The sequence below is a fragment of the Podarcis muralis genome, chromosome 9 (assembly GCF_964188315.1).
Source record: "Podarcis muralis chromosome 9, rPodMur119.hap1.1, whole genome shotgun sequence".
Classification (NCBI taxonomy): Eukaryota; Metazoa; Chordata; class Lepidosauria; order Squamata; family Lacertidae; genus Podarcis; species Podarcis muralis.
Genome location: NC_135663.1, coordinates 81,307,522 through 81,329,318, shown reverse-complemented (window position 1 = coordinate 81,329,318; position 21,797 = coordinate 81,307,522). Strand labels below are relative to the sequence as shown.

The 21,797-nt window shown below is 46.3% G+C and overlaps 1 protein-coding gene across 1 annotated transcript in view; it reads left to right on the top strand.

The window, feature by feature from the left end:
- The first annotated feature begins 7,645 nt into the window (after window positions 1–7,645).
- TSPAN3 (tetraspanin 3) overlaps window positions 7,646–21,797 on the top strand; it is a 27,863-nt gene continuing 13,711 nt past the window's right edge. The window contains exon 1 of the mRNA XM_028744211.2: window positions 7,646–7,802. Within this exon, the coding sequence (XP_028600044.1) occupies window positions 7,740–7,802 (63 nt within the window). The 5' untranslated portion in view covers window positions 7,646–7,739. The remainder of the gene's footprint in view (window positions 7,803–21,797) is intronic.

Here is a 21,797-nt window from a genome sequence, read left to right as displayed (position 1 = left end):
AAGTGAATGGGCTATCCCCAAATCCTGGCTCACTAACCAGACACAATATAAAACAAGATGAGGAACTCTCAAAAGAAATGTACTTTTCCAGTTACACAAATAGTAGCAAACCTAGGCTGTAACCCCTTCCAACCAGGGGTTCCACCTTGACTAAAATGGGGGGGGCAGGTAAGCTCCACCCCACATAATTGATCACATTGTCATGTGCACCCACCCACACCATTTTAATGGCAATGCCCATCAACGTGGGGGTGGAATGCTGGCCCCCTCCAATATTTTATTGGGGGGGGGGCAAAGGGACCTCAGCCCCTAGCAGTTGGCTCCCATGCTTCCTACTGAAGCCCTGAGTCACCAGTCCAAAATTCCATGTTGATCCTGTGAATAATGTTCCTGGCAGGCACCAGAGTCGCAATTCCTCGGCTCAGCATTTGCAGGCTCTCTTGGAAAAGTAGGTCACGAGGCAGCTATTCAATGAATCAGTCTTCAAATCCACAGGCAAGAAACAGCCACACAAGCCTCTGTTGTGTAACTTTCCTAGCATCGTTCTTTATCTGTTTACAAACCATTGCATCCTAAAATAGTCAAACGATTATTTCCCAACAAGGAAGCATTTCGGAAAGCATCCAAAAACACATTATATATTTCGCAGAAAGCTGTGCAGAGCAATATCCAGGTCTGCCAACATTTCACAGGTAACAATATCATTCATTTCAATTTATTGTATATCACCAAAGGCCTTCACAATGAACAAAGAGGATAAAAAGCAAAACATTCCTCTAAAATCACACAACATTTACAGCATAAAAACTGAAAATTACAAAGCATTAACATAACTGGAATGAAGCTTCTTAGGTGCTAGAGCAAATATGGCTACCAGATCTGTATTTATTGGCTAAGAATTCAACTATCACTTCCTGGGAGGATCAATTTGAGAACTAATAGAGAATTTAAAAATTTCTCTGGACACCATATGTAAACGGCAAATCTACAAGCAGTGCATCTGCAACCTGATGACATCCAAAAATGCCATTCCATGTGTGCTATTCCAACCAAGTATGCTGAGGGCATCTGTTGAAACCTAAGTTCAACAAGGGCTCAACGTAATTGCAGAAAAGCCAGCATCTCAAGGTAGTGAAGCCCTGAATTGTTGTCCTTGATTTGAGGGGATGAAATAGAGTAACAGGCTGTGATAATGGATGCTTGTTCTTGGCTGGTGCCATGGTCTAGTTTCCAGTAAGTACAAAGAGTGCTTGACCACCGTATCTCAACAGGAATACTGCTGTTCCGCAAAACAGGGACCTCCTCCCTGAAAACTCTTCTCCAAGTTACTCAGGAGCAGGCTACTGATATTATTGGGACCTGCAAAGTCCAATTTTGTTCACAGAAAACAAAACTAGGTCATCAGCATATAACAGAATGGACACATTGCGATTCCCAAGAATCAGAGAGCCTGTTCCATTGTGGCACCTAGCTGAACCAGTTCAAAACTCTTGAACTACTTCTGAGAGTAGTTCCCAGAGTTGCCAGGTAAACTGAAGGTGAATTAAGTTCATTTTGGGGTAGAACTTTGAATGATTTCATCTTCACGTTCATTCCTGCACTTTCGTGTTTCATCTTCTTTCTTTTTTAATGTCAGTTGGACACCTATAAAGAAAATTAGAAAGCAAAATATGAAGACAGCATTCCAAGTCTTATTAAGCAGATACAGAGACACCGCTGTTGCTGAGGCTGCTCAGTCATTTAATCACTATTGCTAAGCAATTGGAGGGAATCTGAGGCATTTCCTTTATCTTCCTTGCTGAAGAGACTCTCTTCCAACAGAAGCAGCTTGCAGTGAAAACAGGTACAAGAAAGGATGTGATGCCTTACACCTTTAACAGCTGTGGGGCTAGCACAAATTACAATTATGGGGAAATTGTCACTCTGTGTCAGACATCTTACACTGCATTACTTGTGTGGCCCTGAATAACACTTGGATCCTGTACTTTGGCGCAACAGCTTATAACATTCTGAACCCGGGGGGGGGGGGGGGGCCTAAGGATGAACCCCAGCTGAACTAGCTAGTTTTGTAAAAAGAAAAACTAGTTCCTTTATGGGCCGGAGAAACTTGAACAACTTCCTTTTTAAAATGAACTTCACAAGCACTATTTATCATCCTGCTGTTCCCCTTTTTAATCGACCTTGTTTTTGTGGTGAACCACAGTACGAGTTTGAACCCTTCTAAGCCAAGAAAAATGAGGCAGAGCAGCAGAAAGACCAAATCAGTTCCTGACTGTGCCTATATTTAGTCTGCCCAAGATAATCTGGGACAAAGCTAACCAGAAACAGCAAACTTGATTGAGATGGGGAAATTTTTAGGTATTTCTAGCCCTGTTCATTTGAGGCTAGTTTAGATTAATGGGCTAGTGAGATGATGGGATAAGAAGTTCTAAGATGGTAAACCCCACCAGGTCAGTTAATCCAAAAGCGGGTTGGGGATACTCTTGGGGCTCAGAGATGCTAGACCAGGGGTCTGCAACCCGCGGCTCCGGAGCCGCATGTGGCTCTTTTGCACCTTTGCCGCGGCTCTGGGGTGGATACTAGCGAGGGGAGGAGGCGCATTGTGCGCCCCAACACTCCCCACTGTGGTGGGCGCTGTACTGGCTGTGACGTCGCATGGGGGCGGTGCGTGCGTTAGTCACGCACCGTCCCGACGTCACCTTCTCGCCCGCTGTCAGATTGGACATTAAGGTAAGAAACAATATATGCAGTGTTATATTTGTTTTAAATGTCGCAATGGTTTTGCGGCTCCCAGGTTTTTTTTCTCCGGAAACGGGTCCAAGTGGCTCTTTTTGTTTTAAAGGTTGCAGACCCCTGTGCTAGACCATGGGTAGGCAAACTAAGGCCCGGGGGCCAGATCCGGCCCAATCGCCTTCTAAATCCAGCCGGCGGATGGCCCAGGAATCCGCATGTTTTTACATGAGTAGAATGTGTGCTTTTATTTAAAATGCATCTCTGGGTTATTTGTGGGACATAGGAATTCGTTCATTCCCCTCCCCCCAAAAAATATAGTCCAGACCCCCACAAGGTCTGATGGACAGTGGACCGGCCACCTGCTGAAAAAGTTTGCTGACCCGTGCTAGACAATGAGCAAAAAGGCTCATCACAAACTACATGCATTAGTTGCAGACATTACAATTTCACCCTTGCTTTAGGCACAAATTGGTAGACGTGTGTTCAGGAAATACAAGTGGTGCCTACCTACATCAAAATGTTGCAGTATGGACCACTCCTGTATAGGGCAGCCAGCCAGTCATACCCTTTTCCAGGATACTCCATTGCACAGAAATACCATTTTCTCCCCTGCAGCTCCTGTGGCCTCAGCATCTTGCCTAAAGCTTTTTTTGTTATTCTGTGCACCTAGGGGCTTCCCCAACCCTAAGCAGACCTCCCTCCTGTGACTAGACAGTGTGTGCCTTTTGTCGGTTTTTTGCCACATAAGGAAGAGAATGAGAGAATGAGTTTGGTATGACTTTGGAGGCATTCCATAAAGGCCTCTGCAGGAAACAGGACCTGGAAAAAACACCCGGAAGCAAAACACTTCCCCATGGAAACTTCCACAGGTCCCATGTAATTGAACTTGACCTGTCAATCAATAGCTGGGCTGCAAGTGTCAGGACGTTGCCCGTAAGAGTAATACAGTGGTACCTCGCAAGACGAATGCCTCGCAAGACAAAAAACTCGCTAGACGAAAGAGTTTTCCGTTTTCGAGTTGCCTCGCAAGACGAATTTCCCTATGGGCTTGCTTCGCAAGACAAAAACATCTCGCGACTTTGTTTCCTTTGTCTAAAAACCGTTAAAACAAAGGGTGCTTAGCTTGAACAGCTGCAGTTGCGACTTGACTTCGAGGAGCAACTGTTAGCACGCGGTTTGGTAGCCTTTTCTCAGACTTTGCTCACTTTTGAAGATTTTCCAAAACTTTTCCAGAACTTTTCCAGAACTTCTCTTTCATCCATTTGGTAAGTTAAACTTTTAAAACTTTTTTTGGGGGGGTTGGATTTTGGGTTGGGGTGTTTGGGATTCAAGGACTTGGTGTTGTGGGGGGGGGGTTGCGATAATCTGGGAGCTTGTGGGGCTTTTTTGGGAATTTTTATGATTTTCTGTGACCATTGGGCCAGGTTGTTTTTTTTTTGAAAATTTTTATGAGTTTGAATTTCTGAGTGCTGGCTGGCTGGGGGAACAGTTGGGGAGGTTTCTGCAGGAATCTGGGAGCTTGTGGGGCTTTTTTGGGAATTTTTATGATTTTCTGTGACCATTGGGCCAGGTTTTTTTTTGAAAATTTTTCTGAGTTTGGATTTCTGAGTGCTGGCTGGCTGGGGGAACAGTTGGGGAGGTTTCTGCAGGAACCTGGGAGCTTGTGGGGCTTTTTTTGGGAATTTTAATGATTTTCTGTGACCATTGGGCCAGGTTGTTTTTTTTCCCAATTTTTTTTTTCTGATTTTGAATTTCTGAGTGCTGGCTGGCTGGGGGAACAGTTGGAGAGGTTTCTGCAGGAATCTGGGAGCTTGTGGGGCTTTTTTGGGAATTTTTATGATTTTCTGTGACCATTGGGCCAGCTTGTTTTTTTTCAAAAAAAAATTTCTGAGTTTGAATTTCTGAGTGCTGGCTTGCTGGGGGAACAGTTGGGGAGGTTTCTGCAGGAATCTGGGACCATTGGGCCATGTTGTTATTTTTTGAAATTTTTTTTTGTCTGGGTGGGGGAACAGTTGGGGAGGGGTTTGCAGCAGTTGGGGAGGGGCTGGGGGAGCAGTTGGGGAGGGGTTTGCAATTTCTGTGTGGTGGGTGGGTGGGTGTCTGTGGGAGCAGTTGAGGTTTTTGAAGACATTGGTGATTTTTGAAGCTTTTCCAAAACTTATTTTGCAGCCATTTGAGGTTTCTGAAGACTTCGGTGATTGATTGTTGAAGCTTTTCCAGAACTTCTCTTGCATCCATTTGGTAAGTTAAACTTTTAAAACTTATTTGGGGGTTTTTGGATTTTGGATTTTGGGTTGGGGTGTTTGGGATTCAAGGCCTTGGTTCTGCGTTTTAATTTCTGTGTGGTGGGTGGCTGGGTGCTTTTGAATTTTTTGGATTTGAAGCACATCACTGATTTTTTTTTTTCTTTTTCTGAGTTTACGAAGGTAAGAGCTGTGCTGCCATGGGACCCAAGAAGACTGCTGCTGCGGTGGCCGGCGAGAGGAAGAAGGAGAAGGTGACGCTGGAAATGAAGAAGGAGATCATCCGGAAGCACGACGGCGGAATGCGTGTGACGGACATCGCCAGGGAGTACGGGAGGAATCCATCAACCATCGGGACCATCCTGAAGATGAGGGAGAAGATCCTGGCGACTGATGCAGCCAAGGGAGTCACCAGGATCGTGAAGAACCGCCCAGCTGTTCTGGAGGAGGTCGAGAAGTTGCTGCTCATCTGGATAGAAGAGAAGCAGCGTGCAGGGGACACAGTGTCTGAGGCCGTCATTTGTGAGAAGGCCAAGGCCTTGCACGCTGACCTCATCCGGGAACAGCCAGGAACCTCAGGCGAGCCAGAAGTCTTCAAGGCAAGCAGAGGTTGGTTTGAACGGTTCAAGACAAGATCTGGAATCCACAGCGTGGTCAGGCATGGAGAGGCTGCCAGTTCTGATGTTCCTGTGGCTGAAGACTTTGCAGCGGAGTTCCTGGAGGTTGTGAAGACGGAGGGCTACGTTCCACAGCAGGTCTTCAACTGCGACGAGACCGGACTGTTTTGGAAGAGGATGCCCAAAAGGACTTTCATCACTCAGGAGGAGTCCAAGTTGCCTGGCCACAAGCCCATGAAGGACCATCTGACCCTGCTCTTCTGTGCCAACGCAAGCGGCGACCTGAAGATCAAGCCCCTGCTGGTGTACCACTCGGAGAACACACGGGCCTTCAAGAAACACAAGGTCGACAAGGAGCAGCTGAGTGTCATGTGGCGATGCTTGGGTCACACGTGTGCTGTTTGTGGACTGGGTCAATCTTGCTTTTGGCCCTGCTGTCAAGCAGTACCTGCTGGACAACGACCTGCCGCTGAAGGCTTTGCTTCTGATGGACAATGCTCCTGCCCATCCTAAAGGCCTTGAGGTGGACTTGTTGGAGGAGTTCAGCTTCATCAACATCATGTTCCTGCCGCCTAACACCACACCACTGCTGCAGCCGATGGATCAGCAGGTCATCGCCAATTTCAAAAAACTCTACACCAAGGAGCTTTTCAGGCGATGCTTCGAGGTGACTGACTGCACCACCATCACCCTGCGGGAATTCTGGAAGGACCACTTTGACATCATCACCTGCTTGAAGATGATCATCACGGCCTGGAACGGGATCAGCCAGAGAAATTTGAATTCCGCTTGGCGCAGCCTGTGGCCGGACTGTGTGGCACCAAGTGACTCTGATGCACCAGAGTCAACAGTGGTGCAGGACATTGTTGCCTTGGGGAGGACCATGGGCCTGGAGGTCACAGAGGAGGACGTCAGCGAGCTAGTGGAGGAGCATGACCACGAGCTGACCACCCAGGAGCTGGTCGAACTGCAGGCAGAGGTTGCGCAGGAGCAGGCCTCGCTGGAAGAGGAGGAAGCAACTGAGGAACGGCTGTCCTCCAAAGAACTGAGGGACATTTGCCAGAAGTGGAAGGAGGTGCAGGCTTTTGCACAGCGGCACCACCCTAACTAGCACATGGCACATGACCAGGCGATCACTTTTGATGCGACGGTCATGTCGGCTTTCAGGGAGCTGCTGAAAAGGCGGATGAAGCAGCAGACTATGGACAGGTTCTTGAGCCAGAAGCAAAGAGTGGAAGAGGAGCCTTCTTCGAGTGGTCCCCCAGAGTCTTAGAAAATGTACTGTACACTTTGTTGATTTTTAAATGTTTTTCTGTCATGTTTATAAAGTTGATTTATTTTCCCTTCAATTTTTGAACTGCTCTTTACAGTATGTGTGACTTTAAAGAGCAGTTAATAAACTGTTGTTGTACCAAATTTGGCTTTGTTTGGACTTTTTTTGACCATAGGAACGCATTAATTGATTTTCAATGCATTCCTATGGGAAACCGTGCTTTGCAAGATGAAAAATTCGCTAGACCAAAAAACTCGCGGAATGAATTAATTTCATCTTGCGGGGCACCACTGTAATAATATGAATAATATTTATTTATACCCCGCCCACCTGGCTGGGTTTCCCAGCCCCTCTGGGCGGCTCCCAACAGAATATTAGAAACCCCATCAAACATCAGTCCTTAAAACCTTCCCTCAGAGGCCTAGTTGTTTCTTCCCTGGACGCTCCCCGGGGCGGGCGCCACCACCGAGAAGGCGGCCGAGGACCCAGGGGGTGCAGGGCGACCCCAGCGGGGAGGGCGGGGCGAGACAGGATCAGGCCAGGGAAGGCGCCTCGGGGGTCCCCCTCCGAGAGGAGGCCCCTCCGGCCGGGACGCGCGTGCGCAGACGCCCTGCGGCTTCAAGTGCGTCACGTGTGGGATCCTCTGCCCCCCCCCGCCTTCCTCCCGCGAAGCAGGCCGGCGGCCATCTTAGAGGCCCTCCGGCGTCACGTGACGCGGGCGGCGCCATCTTAAGCCTCGGCGAGCCTCGCCCTCCTCGCCGCCGCGATGGCGTCACAAAGGGGCGGAGCCACGTGGCGCAGGCCGGCGGAGGGAGCCCAGTCGCCAGAGCCGAGGAAGGAGAGGAGGAGGCGGAGGCGGTGAAGGCGCCGGCCATGGGGCAGTGCGGGATCACGTCCTCCAAGACCGTCCTCGTCTTCCTCAACCTCATCTTCTGGGTGAGGCGCCGCGCGAGGGGGGAGGGCCCCTCCCCGCCCTGTTCCGACACGGATATAAACTACACGTGTGGACGCTGCAGACGCGGGGCAGACCCGCCCAGGCCTGAAGGGCGAGGGACCCCCGGGGGACGCGGCTCTTTCTCGCCCGGGCTCCGGTCGCGGGAGACGGAGGCGCCTCATCCCGCCAGGGGCTGACCCGGGGGGGGGCCGCCCCGCCTCGGGGCTCTCCGGCCGGGAGAGGCGGGCCCCGCCTGCCGCCTGCTGGGACAGCCCCTTCCCTCCGCCGCGTCCTGCCTCCGGGGCTGGGAGGGATTCGCTGGGCCTCAAAGTCTCTTCCCGCCGTTTTCGCTCCTTGGAAGAGTGGTGGGTTAGGGAAAAACCCAAGGCCGCCTCAGCCGGGGGCCGGAGGAAGAGGCTTGTGTGGACCCGCTCGCTTCCCCACTTCATCCTTCGCCATAGTTGGGAAGATACAACCCGGCGACTGCAGGAGAGGGTGGGAACGGGGTCTGCCCCAAACTAGGACAATGTACGTGGGTGGCAGCGGGGGCATCGAGGATTAGGTCGGGCACAAAGCGTGCACAATTTTCATAAATGGTTTGTGCCAAATTTTTATTCCCCCTCATTTAAATTTATATCCAGCTGAGCTCAGACTTTTTTTGGGGGGGGAGGGGCTGTTGTCAATATTAAGGTGATGTGTGCAGGTTAGTAGAACAGCAGTTTAGAAAAAAATACCTCTAGAAGATGGAGAGATGGGAAGGAAGACATGAGATCAGCATAACCTAACTTAAGGGAATACAATTGAAGAACATGATGGCATGTACAGTATAACCTTCAAGCGTCAGTCGGCTGGAGTTCAAATTACTGTAATGTCAGATTCATTATGCCAGCTGTTTGAAAAAAAGGCTCTGGAATGCGGCAATACTATATTAATAAGCAAAAATAACATTGCTATAAATAGTACTTCTACAGTTCAGTTGTTACCCACTTCTAGTCCTTTCAGTGTTATGTGGCATGTTTCTTTGGCAGCTCTCAGTAAGTTTTTCCAGATTTTCTTCTACTTGTTTTGGATGGCAGTATGAACGGATGCCAATAAAAAATACAACATTAGGCAGTTTCAAAGTTTTTAGCTTTGTTTACCAAATAAAAGTAAAATAATCATGCTACGTTAGATCACACTCTAGTCTAGGACATCAGAAAATTTTCCAGTTCAAAGAAAAAAAATATTGTGCTATTTGTACGAATACATACACACACACACACTCCTGGCCTTACCTGGAGATGCCAGGGATTGAATCTGGGACGCTTTGCATGAAAATTGGGTGCCCTGCCACTGGGCAATGATCCTTCTTCATCAAACGTCCCAGATAAGATTAGGGTACAGTAGTTTGCAGCAGCAGAAATATAGTTGCAGATGGAAACATTTGTGCCACAGCTGTTTTTAGATCATAGAGGTGATTTTGTATACAAGGGAAAAGTAGAATTAAAGAAATACAAGTAAAAAAGTCAAAATAAACCAAGCTATAATTTAAAGACTAGAAAAGTAAGCAAACCAGTGTTGGAAACTGGAACAGAAAAGCTATTTGCCTCCTGGAACTGGGTTACAGGAGCAAGAATAGAATGGCTAGTTGCCATTCCCGCCCCCCAGATGTGGGAGCACTTTCAATGTTTTTGAAACACCTGAACACAATTCATATCAGTGACACATTGTTAATATCACATTTTTAAGAGCAATTCTTAATTGGACGCCGCAAACATAAATGGGGCTCAGCCTCAGCAATAGTGGTCCACCATAAGTATTTGTAAATACTAGGGTGGTGTGTATATATATATATGTATGTATGTCTCTCTCTCACACACACACTTAGCTAATTGTGTTCACAATGGAGTCTCTTCAGCATGTAAAAAGGCTTTCTGGGGAGGGAATGCCAGATGCTCAGCCCAGAAACCTTGCAGCAGGAAATCTCCGCTTGGTTCCAAGGGGGCTTTCCTGAGTCGCCAAAGGTGCCTGGTTGGTTTCGAACACTGAGGCAAATGCAAGGCTTTTTCAAAACAGTGCCTTATAAAAGATTTCAACCAGACCATTGTGTGCTTAAAGTGCCGAGCAATGTGCTTCTCTAGAAGGCAGGATTTTGAAAGATGTATGGGATACAGTGGACACTATTATACGGTGGTCAGCTTTTCTTTTGCGCTGAGATGAGAAAGGATGGCTCATTCATTGTTTCCAAGTTAGTGTTGCTCTGAAGGCAATATTGCTGCTGAGCTAGGTACATAGTTCAGTTCTCTGGGAATTTCAGAAAATCTGTAAGCGAAGGATACAAATAAGTTGGCCTGAATCAATTTAGAGCTAGTGGGAAATGTTGCATTTCAAGCTACCTGTTGTTGTGTAAAAACATCTGAGTTAAAGCTGTTGTCGATAGGTAATTCTAAGACACTGGGGAGGCGGAGGCATAGGTGGTCCTGAGCTGCCTTGGAGTAGCAGCTCCGATATTGACAAAAAAGTCACTGTATATTTCAGGAGGGTTTCTGGTATTCAAATCCATTTTTCTCTGCAACTAGGAGAAACTACTGTAGTCTGAAAAATGACAGTGGAAACATGCTAGGTTTTTTTCATCACAGGCTAGGGGAAATTAGGAAATTCATCTGCTATTTTAACTGGAGATGATGCCTCTTTTATATACAAGAATTGGAGCTTGTCAAATTAATAGGCAGTAGAGTTGGGTTACTAAAGACAATAGAAAACACTTCCCACAATTCATATGGAATTTATTACCACAGCATGATGGGATGGCTTTAGAAGGCGATTTGACAAATGAGTGGAGGAAGAGAGCACTTTCTGTACTGGAGGCAAATGGAACCCCCTTGTTTAGAGGCAGGTGTGCAGGATACAGTTTGCCAGAGGAGGGGTGGGCAAAAGTAAGAAAGGGCAATCGCCTTCATGCCCAGTTTGTGGTTGGCCTCTCTGACAAAGAGGACGCTGGACTAGCTAGATACCCTGCTTTTTATGTTCTTATTAAATTTTCACAGGGGCACATTTAGTACAGAATAGGGACACATTTACTCCCCTAACCCTTAGTCAACCAGTGCATCATTAGATGTGTTATATCTATCTCACCATGGTTTAATATGCGTGGCTGTTAAGATCTTGCTATTTAACCAATTTGATTTAAGAAATGTAAAAACACACCAGAGCATTACAGAACAGACAGTTGGAAGTTCTCTGCAGATTTTTAAAAAATGTTTTCTTGGCGGCTTTTCTACCATACAGCTCTCAAAGGTGTTGCGTTGTACAGAACAATTGCAGCACATTCCTTAATAGCTGTTGCGTGTATACTAGTTTAGCTTGGCTCCTGTCTGGGTTCAGTGTAGTGCTGCATAGGTGCACCAAATAAGATTGATTAGTACCTGAGCCTATGAATTATTACTAAGTTTGAAACTTGAGAACTACAGCTAATGTTCTCTCCTCCTCTTCAAAACTGAACAAGTGTAATGTGAACACCATTTGAGAGCAGTGAGCTCCTAAGGCAGAACAAGTGGCTCACAGTTGCTTAGACGTGCATCAGTTTCTGTTGACCTGGAGCATGCTGTTTCTCTTGGGATCTTGCTGGGCACCTTTTCTTTCATGGCAGCCTTGAACTGGATGTAACTTCATCTTGGAAGAAGCTTGCTGTGGGCTGCATTGTTCTTACACAGATCAAGGAAGCTGGTAGTGCTGAAGAGCCAGCTCAGGTTACAAAGTGAACAGAAGAGAATGAGGCCATTGTTGTCCTGCTTACCTTTCTTTCCCATTCTTCTCTCCCCCCCCCCCCTTCCTCTTGCCACTCATTGGGAGTTTTTTCAATACTAAGCCAGAGGTTTTCAACCTTTTTGAATTCCTGGCTCCCTTGACCAGCTACATTGCGGCTCCTCTGTGGAGAAAGCAGTTCTTTAAAGGGCAAAATGCATTTGCAAATTATACCTGTTCCATTTGATTCTGGTAATCTTGGGTCAGAGACTGTATGACTCTGAATACCAGTTCTTGGGACATAATAGCAGAAGAGGGCTTTTGCCTTTATATCCTTCCTATGACATCTGGTTGACTTACTAGTGGAAATGGCACGCTGGACAATGTTCCAGCAGGGCATTTCTGTTTTGTGATGCTTTTTACAAAACAACAACTGCTATAGTTTTGAACTGGATTTCAGTCAAGAGATGAGAATGGGGCTTGTCTCTTAGTATTGACAACCTTTATATGATGAGAAATGTATTCAACAGGCATTCCCAAACTGCTTTCCACGAACCATCAGTGGTCAGCAGCTCTATTGACCAGATGCCCCTTAAATCTATGTTACAGACGCAACATTGAAATGTCTAGTCACCTTTTCCCCCTTTAAGATTACAAAGCAAAAAATGCTTTTTGTATATTGTTGACGTTAATATATTTTACAATTCAGTCACACGTTTTACCAATTACAGTAATCTTTTTTAAAAAAAAACACGTGAACTAATACAGTGGTACCTCGGGTTGCATACGCTTCAGGTTACAGACGCATTTGTAATATCACATTTGTAATAGTAATTTAATAGCAATTGTTAATTGGACACCACAAAAATAAATGGGGTTCAGCCTCAGCAATAGTGGCCATCCATAAGTATTTGTAAATAATGATTGTAGACAAACAAACACACAATTTCAATCTCTCTCCTCCCCCCCTCTCTCTGTGCCAAATATGTTGTTTCATTTTCAGCAAGTACTGCAGCCACAGTACTATTATATCAAAATTAATAGTCTATTATATCAAAATTCTTGGAAGAACAGGCCTAACAGCACAATCCTAACCATTTATACACAGAAATAGATCCTACTGCAATCAAAAGGGCTTACTTTCAGGCATATGGAATTGGGATTGCAACCTAATTATTTTTGAATAGCACCTCTCCAGCAACATGCTTATGAACACTCCTTTCACAAGATACCGTTTTTTGCAGGACTGCCTGTACAGCTGAGTCTTCAAAATCTTGATACATTAAAGGTTGGGCATACCTGAGATGCCACAATTACCATGGCAAAATAACTATGTAAATGTTAATGCATTTTGCAGACCTTCCTTTTAATATCCACAGTTTGAGAATCTCTTAAAACATTGAAAGATTAATGTTAGCACCATCCTCCCCCTCCCCCTTCACGGAGGCTGTGTCCACTCAAGAATGCAGCTAATGCGACCCCATTATTAGAGATTCATCACAATAAAACAAGATGTCAGACTTGTGCTACAGTGGCATAAATGAAGCAAACATTCGTAGACTGCAGCCACCTTCATTACCGACTTGATTTGTAAATTTAAAATTAAAAAGCATGACAATATCCTTGTGTTCTCTCTAACACAACTGTGTTTCAGTGCTGCTGTGCATGCATTTTTTCTGAAGAGCAGAAATGCTGTGCTGGGATAGACCCTGTGTGCTCTGCAAGTTTTGCAGCTGTCTTACAAATGGTTCTGTGATCTCCTGGTGAGCCCTTTCTTTTCCTTCTGCGCAGTCAATCTAGAAGCAGGCCTCTCTTTCAGATACTTAAGGGAATCTCCATGGACACAAGTACTTGTACTGGCAACTGAATCCCTGCATGTTTAATGAAGGTGCAGCTAAACACTCGCTTGGGATTTCCTCATGCAAACACACTTAACAATGTTACCCTTGAAGAACCATTAATAACTATGATCAGGTTTGATGGATGGATGAGTGTTTCTGGGCGATGAGTGCAGAGATCAAGTTCTCTCCTGGTAGTTCAGGGACATTGAGGTTTCTGTGAATGGGAGAAAGTAGATACCTTTGCTCAAGCCATAGCCTATGATTCCTAACAATTAAAAGGAATGGTGGTACAGTGGTACCTCGGGTTACAAACACTTCGGGTTACAGACTCCGCTAACCTAGAAGTAGTACCTCAGGTTAAGAACTTTGCCCCAGGATGAGAACAGAAATCGGTCGGCAGCGGGAGGCCCCATTAGCTAAAGTGGTACCTCAGGTTAAGAACGGGTTTCAGGTTAAGAGCGGACCTCCGGAATGAATTAAGTTTGGAACCAGAGGTACCATTGTATTTCAGAGACATGAGTCTTCCCTGTTGGATTGGAAATAATATATTGTGGTATTTTAATTGACTTCAAATTGCCGTTTGACTTCTTAGGAGATAACATGAAAGACTCCCCAAATGTGTGGGACAACTTTGTTTCTAACATCTGCTCAACTTGGAACAGGTGTTGCTTTTTTTCTTTAAATAAAAGCCCTTTAATTCTGCATGTTTGGATGCCTCATTCGGAAGTTTCCCTGATTTCTGGCCAGTGTGATTACGTGTTTCTTTAAGCTGGTGTGGGACAGAGCAGAACAACGTGGTGTGACACTGATTTTGCCATGCTGATTTAAAAAAATAAATGCGTTCGAAATGATTTCTACAGACATTGCACAGTTGCATTAACTTGAGTCAAACACATACTTGACTGGCATTATGACTGTGGCATTTGTTAAACAACTTCAATAGCCGTGTATGGACCCAATCTAAAATAGCTATGGTGGGGCTTTGGCAGGTAGCTCAATGTATGGTTGGAACACCAGTCAATTAGCTGCCTGTTTTGTGGTTGGGAGTTATATAGTCCATGAATCCAATAAATACTCTTCCCATAAGGAGCGACCTTTCCTTTCAATTGTATTATGGGTTGGTTCCCATCTTTAGAATTTCCTCCTCAGAAAGGCTTGTCTGGCACCCTTCCTTTTCACATGTTAGCTGTTAGCACTGGGTTAAAATGACTTTCTTTACCTTGGTTTTTTATCAACAACAAGGTGCTTTGCTGCTGCTGTTTTGTGGTCCTGGTTTTATTGATACTTGTTTAATTGGTAGTTTTGCTGGATGTTTTGGTTCACTTCAGTTGTAAACGTAACTTGTGAACCCGTTGGATTAAAAAAGCTAGATATGCATGTCTGAATTAAATAAATAAATGCCTTGGGTGTGTGGCTGCTATTGCTGCTGTTATTTGAAGTTTGTATTAGGAAATAGAGCCCCGCCAAACAGTATTATAAGAGATTGTGTCAACTATTCTAAAACAGATTTGAATGGATTTTACAGTATTTATTTTTTTAAAAGACTGGTGTACGATATTTGATAAGCCTAGTCGCTTTTTGCTTATTTCTGCTCCTGATGTTGGGACAGGAGTAGCTACTTTTGCTAAACTTTCATTGAAGTTCAGTATGATTTTGGAATGGTTGTTTGCTTCCATTTTTCAAAAGGCCACACCTGAAATAACCCAAGGGAATCAAAACAGCAGCAAAAAAGTGGGAAAACAACACGTTACGCTTTTAAATTTTTATTGTGCTGGCAATATTCACAATTCATTTTCAGCTCTGTGATCTTGTTTTATTTTTATTTTTTTAAAAAGAGTTCCTAGACATTGTGTTGTTGCGACTGTAACCTAGGCTTCTTCTTAAAACACTTGCTAGACTTCGGAGAACCACAGGCAATTATAGGCTCTTTATGCATTGCTTAATAACCTGTGGCATATGCTGCCATAGAATGTGCCACAGAATAGGCCGGTTTATGTAGGGGGGTTTTAGGAGCACATTAAAGAAGCATGGATACATCAGTAACTATTAACTATGATGGCCAAATGGAACCTCTGAATATTAGACAGGAGGGGAGAGCTGGTTCCTTCATTTTCTGAGTGTCCCAGAAGTGCTGGTTGCTATGAAAAAGGAGGGGGGAGCCGATGCACCCTTTGGGTCAGATTCATCAGGACTCTCTTTGTTCTTAAGATTGCCTCTTGCCACTCTGCACTTAGTGTTCCAGGCTGAGGTGGATTATCTTGATCCATTCCAGTTGGGCTTCAAGCTAGTCTTTTGGTGATACTCCATGTGTTTGTCCTGGAGTAGACTTGACAAAATCAGTGGAACTGTTCTGAGGGTGACCAATATTGGATATCACCTTATATTTTGACTCTATACCAGAGGGCGACATGATTGCCCTTTCTCCAAGGATCCCAGGATAGCTCCATGGTTCTCGCTCTCTCTTTCCTAGTCTCCACTCCCATGCCTTCTTTTGTCACAATCCTGTGAGTAAACTGTGGTTATGAGTGGCCCCAATCCCCCATGAGCTTCATGTCTGCCTGGAAATGTTAACTGGGATCTTCCTAGTCGTAGCTCAACACTAACAGCTGCACCACACATAGGAAGCTGCCTTACCTTGAGTCAGACTGTTGGTGGGACAGGCAGTGTCTTGCCCTGTGTGTGCCGTGCAGTGTGCAGTCTTCAAAATGCTTGATCTTCTCTTGTGCAAACTCAACCCTCAGATTGGCATCATGGGGCCTGGCAGTGTTAGAAACTCGGATATGTTGTTGTTGTTTAGTCGTGTCCGACTCTTCGTGACCCCATGGACCAGAGTACGCCAGGCACTTCTGTCTTCCACTGCCTCCCACAGTTTGGTCAAACTCATGCTGGTAGCCTCGAGAACACTATCCAACCATCTCGTCCTCTGTCGTTCCCTTCTCCTTGTGCCCTCCATCTTTCCCAACATCAGGGTCTTTTCCAGGGAGTCTTCTCATGAGGTGGCCAAAGTATTAGAGTCTCAGCTTCAGGATCTGTCCTTCCAGTGAGCACTCAGGCCTGATTTCCTTAAGAATGGATAGGTTTGTTCATCTTGCTCTCTCAAGATGGGACTCTCAAGAGTCTCCTCCAGCACCATAATTCAAAAGCATCAATTCTTTTCTCTCAAGAAGCAGGCGTCTTTTAATTAATGGATAATGAATTGTAATCTGGTACATGGTCCAATATGGCCTACGTAGATGCTGCTGTGCCATAATCTTCTCTACCTATTTTAAGATTTGGATTGTTGCCAGGATCGCAAAAGTGTTTGCGCTGGTATATTTTAGGCTGCCAGTCATTTTCCAGGCTCAGTTTGAGATGCAGGCTGCTGCCTGCAAACCCCTACATGGTCTTGGCCCAACGTACCTTGGCATGCCGTTCCCTGTGCAGAGTCTCCTGCCCATTAGCATCTATGGGTGGCTCTCCAGACAGTTGGTGGTAGCAGATAAATTAATTCAGCTCCCTTCCAAGAGCCTGCTATTAAATAAAATAATAATAATAATAATAATAATAATAATAATAATAATGTATACCCGGCCAGAGCTGGGCTCAGGGCAGCTAACACCAGTAAAATTACAATAAAAACATAATGGGTGGGACAACAACAAAACAATTTAAAATACAGGTTTATATGCAATTTAAAATGCAGCCTCATTTTAAAAGTAGCCCATGGATCAAAACCGTAAGGGGAGGGAAAACATAAGGGTCAGACTGAGTCCAAACCAAAGGCCAGGCGGAACAGCTCTGTCTTGCAGGCCCTGTCGAAAGATGTCAAGTCCCGCAGGGCCCTAGTCTCTTGTGACAGAGCGTCCCACCAAGTCAGGGCGAGTACTGAAAAGGCCCTGGCCCCAGTTGAGACCAATCTAACCACCTTGGGACCTCCAAAGTGTTGTCATTTGTGGACCTTAAGGTCCTCCACAGTGAATACCAGGAGAGGCGGTCCAGTAGGTACATGGGTCCTAGGCCACTTAGGCCTTTATAGGTCAAAACCAGCACCTTAAACCTGACCCTGTACTCCACCAGGAGCCAGTGCAGCTGGTAAAGCACTGGATGAATGTGGTCCTGCGGCAAGGACCCCGTAAGGAGCCTCGCTGCGACATTCTGCACCCGCTGGAGTTTCTGGGTCAGCTTCAAGGGCAGCCCCATATAGAGCGAGTTACAATAATCAAGCCTGGAGGTGACAGTCACATGGATCACTGTGGCCAGATCAGGGCGAGAAAGGTAAGGGACCAACTGCTTAATACAGCGGAGATGGAAAAATGCCACCTTTGCTGTGGCTGCAACCTGCACCTCCATGTAAAGGGAGGCGTCAAAGGTTACACCCAAGCTCTTGACAGAAGGCGCTGGCATTAATTGAGCCCCTGCAAGAGATGGGAGTTGGCCCCCCAACCCCATGTCGTCCTGACCCAGCCAGAAGACTGCTGTCTTCAAAGGATTTAACTTCAACCGGCTACCACACAGCCATCCAGCCACAGCTTTCCAAGCATCTGGTCAGTGTGTCTGGGGCCGAGTCAGGGCAGCCGTCCATTAACAGATAAAGCTGGGTGTCATCATATTGATGACAACCCAGCCCAAAGCTCCGGACAATCTGGGCAAGGGGGCACATAAAGATGTTGAAAAGCATCAGAGAAAGGATTGCGCCCTGTGGGACTCCACACACCAAGGAGTACCGCGGTGACAACTCCCTCCCTAGGTCCACCCTCTGTCCCCAAACTAAGATAAAGGAGCGCAGCCATTGTCGGACTGTGCCCTGAATCCCCACATCGGCAAAGCTGTGGTCTAAAAGTTTGTGATCGACCATGCCGAAGGCTGCTGACAAATCTAAAAGAATCAGCAGTCCCAACCTGCCTCGATCTAGCTGTCTACGAAGATCATCTGTTAGGGCAACCAGCGCCGTCTCAGTCCCGTAACCATGGCAAAAGCCAGACTGAAATGGGTCCAGAGCCGATGTTTCATCCAGAAACCTACCAAGCTGTTCAGCAACCACTCTCTCAATTACCTTACCCGGGTACGGAAGATTCGAAACCGTGGTAATTGGATAGATCTAAAGGATCTAGGAAATGGAGGTAGTGAGAGATTTTACTTTCTTGGGCTCCATGATCACTGCAGATGGTGACAGCAGCCACGAAATTAAAAGACGCCTGCTTCTTGGGAGAAGGGCAATGACAGGCCTAGACAGCATCTTGAGAAGTAGAGACGTCACCTTGCCAACAAAGGTCCGTATAGTTAAAGCTATGGTTTTCCCAGTAGTGATGTATGGAAGTGAGAGCTGGACCATAAAGAAGGCTGATCGCCGAAGAATTGATGCTTTTGAATTATGGTGCTGGAGAAGACTCTTGAGAGTCCCATGGACTGCAAGAAGATCAAACGCATCCATTCTTAAGGAAATCAGGCCTGAGTGCTCACTGGAAGGACAGATCGTGAAGCTGAGGCTCCAGTACTTTGGCCACCTCATGAGAAGAGAAGACTCCCTGGAGAAGACACTGATGCTGGGAAAGATGGAGGGCACAAGGAGAAGGGGGCGACAGAGGACGAGATGGTTGGATAGTGTTTTCGAGGTTACGAGCATGAGTTTGACCAAACTGCGGGAAGTAGTGGAGGACAGAGGTGCCTGGCGTGCTCTGGTCCATGGGGTCACGAAGAGTCGGACACGACTAAACGACTAAACAACAACAACAAAAAGGATCTAGAGATGTTTTCTTTAAGAACGGACGCACCACTGCTTCCTTCAACTCCCCTGGGAAAGTCCCTGTGCCAAGGGACTGACCAGGGGAGCCTGCACCTCGTCTGGACACGCTCTAATCAGCCAGGACGGGCACAGGTCAAGGGGCAAGTGGTGGGCCTTCCAGTTCGGAGGAATCTGTCTACGTCGGCAGGGTGTATCCAATCGAAGTGGTCCAATACTGGACCTGAGGACAGTTGAGGAGCCTCCAGTTCTATTATTGTATCCAAATTGGCAGGGAGGTCATGGCGGAGCAGCAAGACTTTCTCTGCAAAAAAGCTCGCAAATGCCTCACAGCTATGGCTCAAATTTGTATTTAAATTTGGCTGTTCCTCTAGGGTTGTTAAAGACCTAATTATTCTAAATAGTTGAGCGGGGCGAGAGCTAGCAGATGCAATGGAAGCTGAGAAGTAAAATTTCTTTGCAGCTTTCACTGACATCTATAAGATGTTCTTGAGGCTCCGTCGCGAGCACACCGGCAAACTCGCTCTAGCCGTCTGAGGTCCCGCTTCATTTTCTGGAGCTCCTCGGTAAACCAGGGGGTCCAGTTGAGCGGGGTCGCAGAGAGCGCTTAGGTGTGATCGCATTGATGGCTGCCGAGAGCCGGTTATTCCAGTTCTCGACAAGCTCATTTAGTGAGCCGTCAGGGGAAGCAGGGTCCCGCAAAGCCTGATGAAATCCATCAGGATCCATCAGCCTTTGTGGGCGAGCCCAAATAGGCTTGCCACCCAAGCGGGGTGGGGGCAGGAAGTCAATCCTGGCTTTCAGAGTGTAGTGATCAGACCATGGCACTTCCACAAGTGAGGACATGATCACATCTATACCTGCACCAAAAATCAAATCCAGTGTGTGGCCTGCTTGGTGTGTGGCACCCGAAACAAACTGGGAGAGCCCTAGTGTCGCCATGGAAGACACCAGGTCCAGAGCCTGTGAGGAGGGAGTGGCATCAGCATGGATGTTGAAGTCCCCCAAAACCAATAGGTTAGGGCAGTGTTCCCCAACCTTGGGCCTCCAGCTGTTTTTGGACTACAATTCCCATCATCCTTGACCACTGGTCTTGCTAGCGAGGGATGATGGGAGTTGTAGTCCAAAAACAGCTGGAGGCCCAAGGTTGGGGAACACTGGGTTAGGGAACTCCAAGGCCCAGCCTGCCACCACATCCAACAGGCCTGACAGGGTGGCTGCTGGTGCGCTAGGTGGTCGGTACACCAGCCAGACAGCCAAGCTCTCCTTGGTGCCCCACACTAGGCCAACACAAAGTTCTTTCATCTGGGAGAGTAAAACGGTGGGGGGCTGTTAGTTTAGTCAAGCTTATAATAAGATCCTTATACCAACCCAGCTGTTATTTGCTCCACATGGCTTCACCTTTCCAGGGTCTCAGGCAGAGCTCCTTCCCATCACCCATGACATGAGATTTCTAAGTGGGAAATGGAGGTGATTGAACCTGGAAATCTTTGCATGCAAAGCCTGTGCTGTCCAACTGAGAAATGTTCCTTTCTATTTGTGAATTTGGTTGTTCTCAGTCTCCTGTTTTTAAGCGGTCTGTGGATGTGTGATTACGACGGTAAAAATGTTTTGTGTGAAATTGTACAAATCTGCTGTGGCAAATCAGAAGCATACTGTCTGAGATAGAATACCAAATCGTAGAGTTGGAAGCAGTGTTCAAAACTCCCTTGTTCTAGTCGTGTTTTGTGACATGGAATTTCATTGGCGCGAGCCGTTTCTGAGCTCTGGGTGCAGTACTGCGCCTATGATTTCAAATTAAAACTGCAGAGTGGAAGGAAAGGAGGACCTTTTTCTGCCTCCCCACTTCCAGCTACTCTCTGAAGACTAGAGAAGAGACCCTCTTAAGAATATATGGGGGGGGCAGGGGAAGGACATGTGAAAAATGAACATAATATTTTAGCTGCAGTTCATTCGTTTTCAGCTTTGTAGTCTTGTTATTTAAAAAATGTACCTAGACATTCTGTTGTTGTGCCCATAACCTCAGGTTAAGGTGCCATTTAGCTCCTAGCTTTCATATCTCTGTTTCTGTCACTTATTGGACGGGACCACAAGGGTCATCTAGTCAATGCTTTTTGAAATTAAGTACCATTCGGTACAGCTGAGGTGTAATAGTAGCACATACTGAGCAGCGTTAATTCAGATTCACATTATGCAAGGATAGTATCTTGCAATAAGATTATAGTGCTTGTGCCACATAAAAACATTAGCATAATAAGATTTCAGGCTTGTGGTTTCATTTGGTTCTTTATCACTCAACACAATGGTCTCCCTATCTGTTTTAATAAATTAGACTGAGATTTAAATGAACCTTTTGCCTGCCTAGTTTACATTTTGGGGAGACTTGGGCAGCTGGATGTTAAGCTTCCTTCTGATGGCAGGATGCAAGTGTTGGGAGGTTCCTATAGCCCTTGTACTTCTTTTCTGGAGCAACACTGCAGTAATCTGTAGTAGCAATGCAGAGAACTAGACACTTGGAAGCAAACAGCATCAGCAACAGCTGAGTTTTCAGGGGCCTGGAGAAGCCGGCATTGGGGAACTACAGGGTAGTTTGCAGGAGAGCCAAGATGGTGGAGGGAACTAAGTTCATGGGACAGATGTAAAGACAGATGTGTATCCCTTGCAAATGGGCACCAGTGGGGAACATCGATTCTCCATATTTGGGGCTAGCCTGT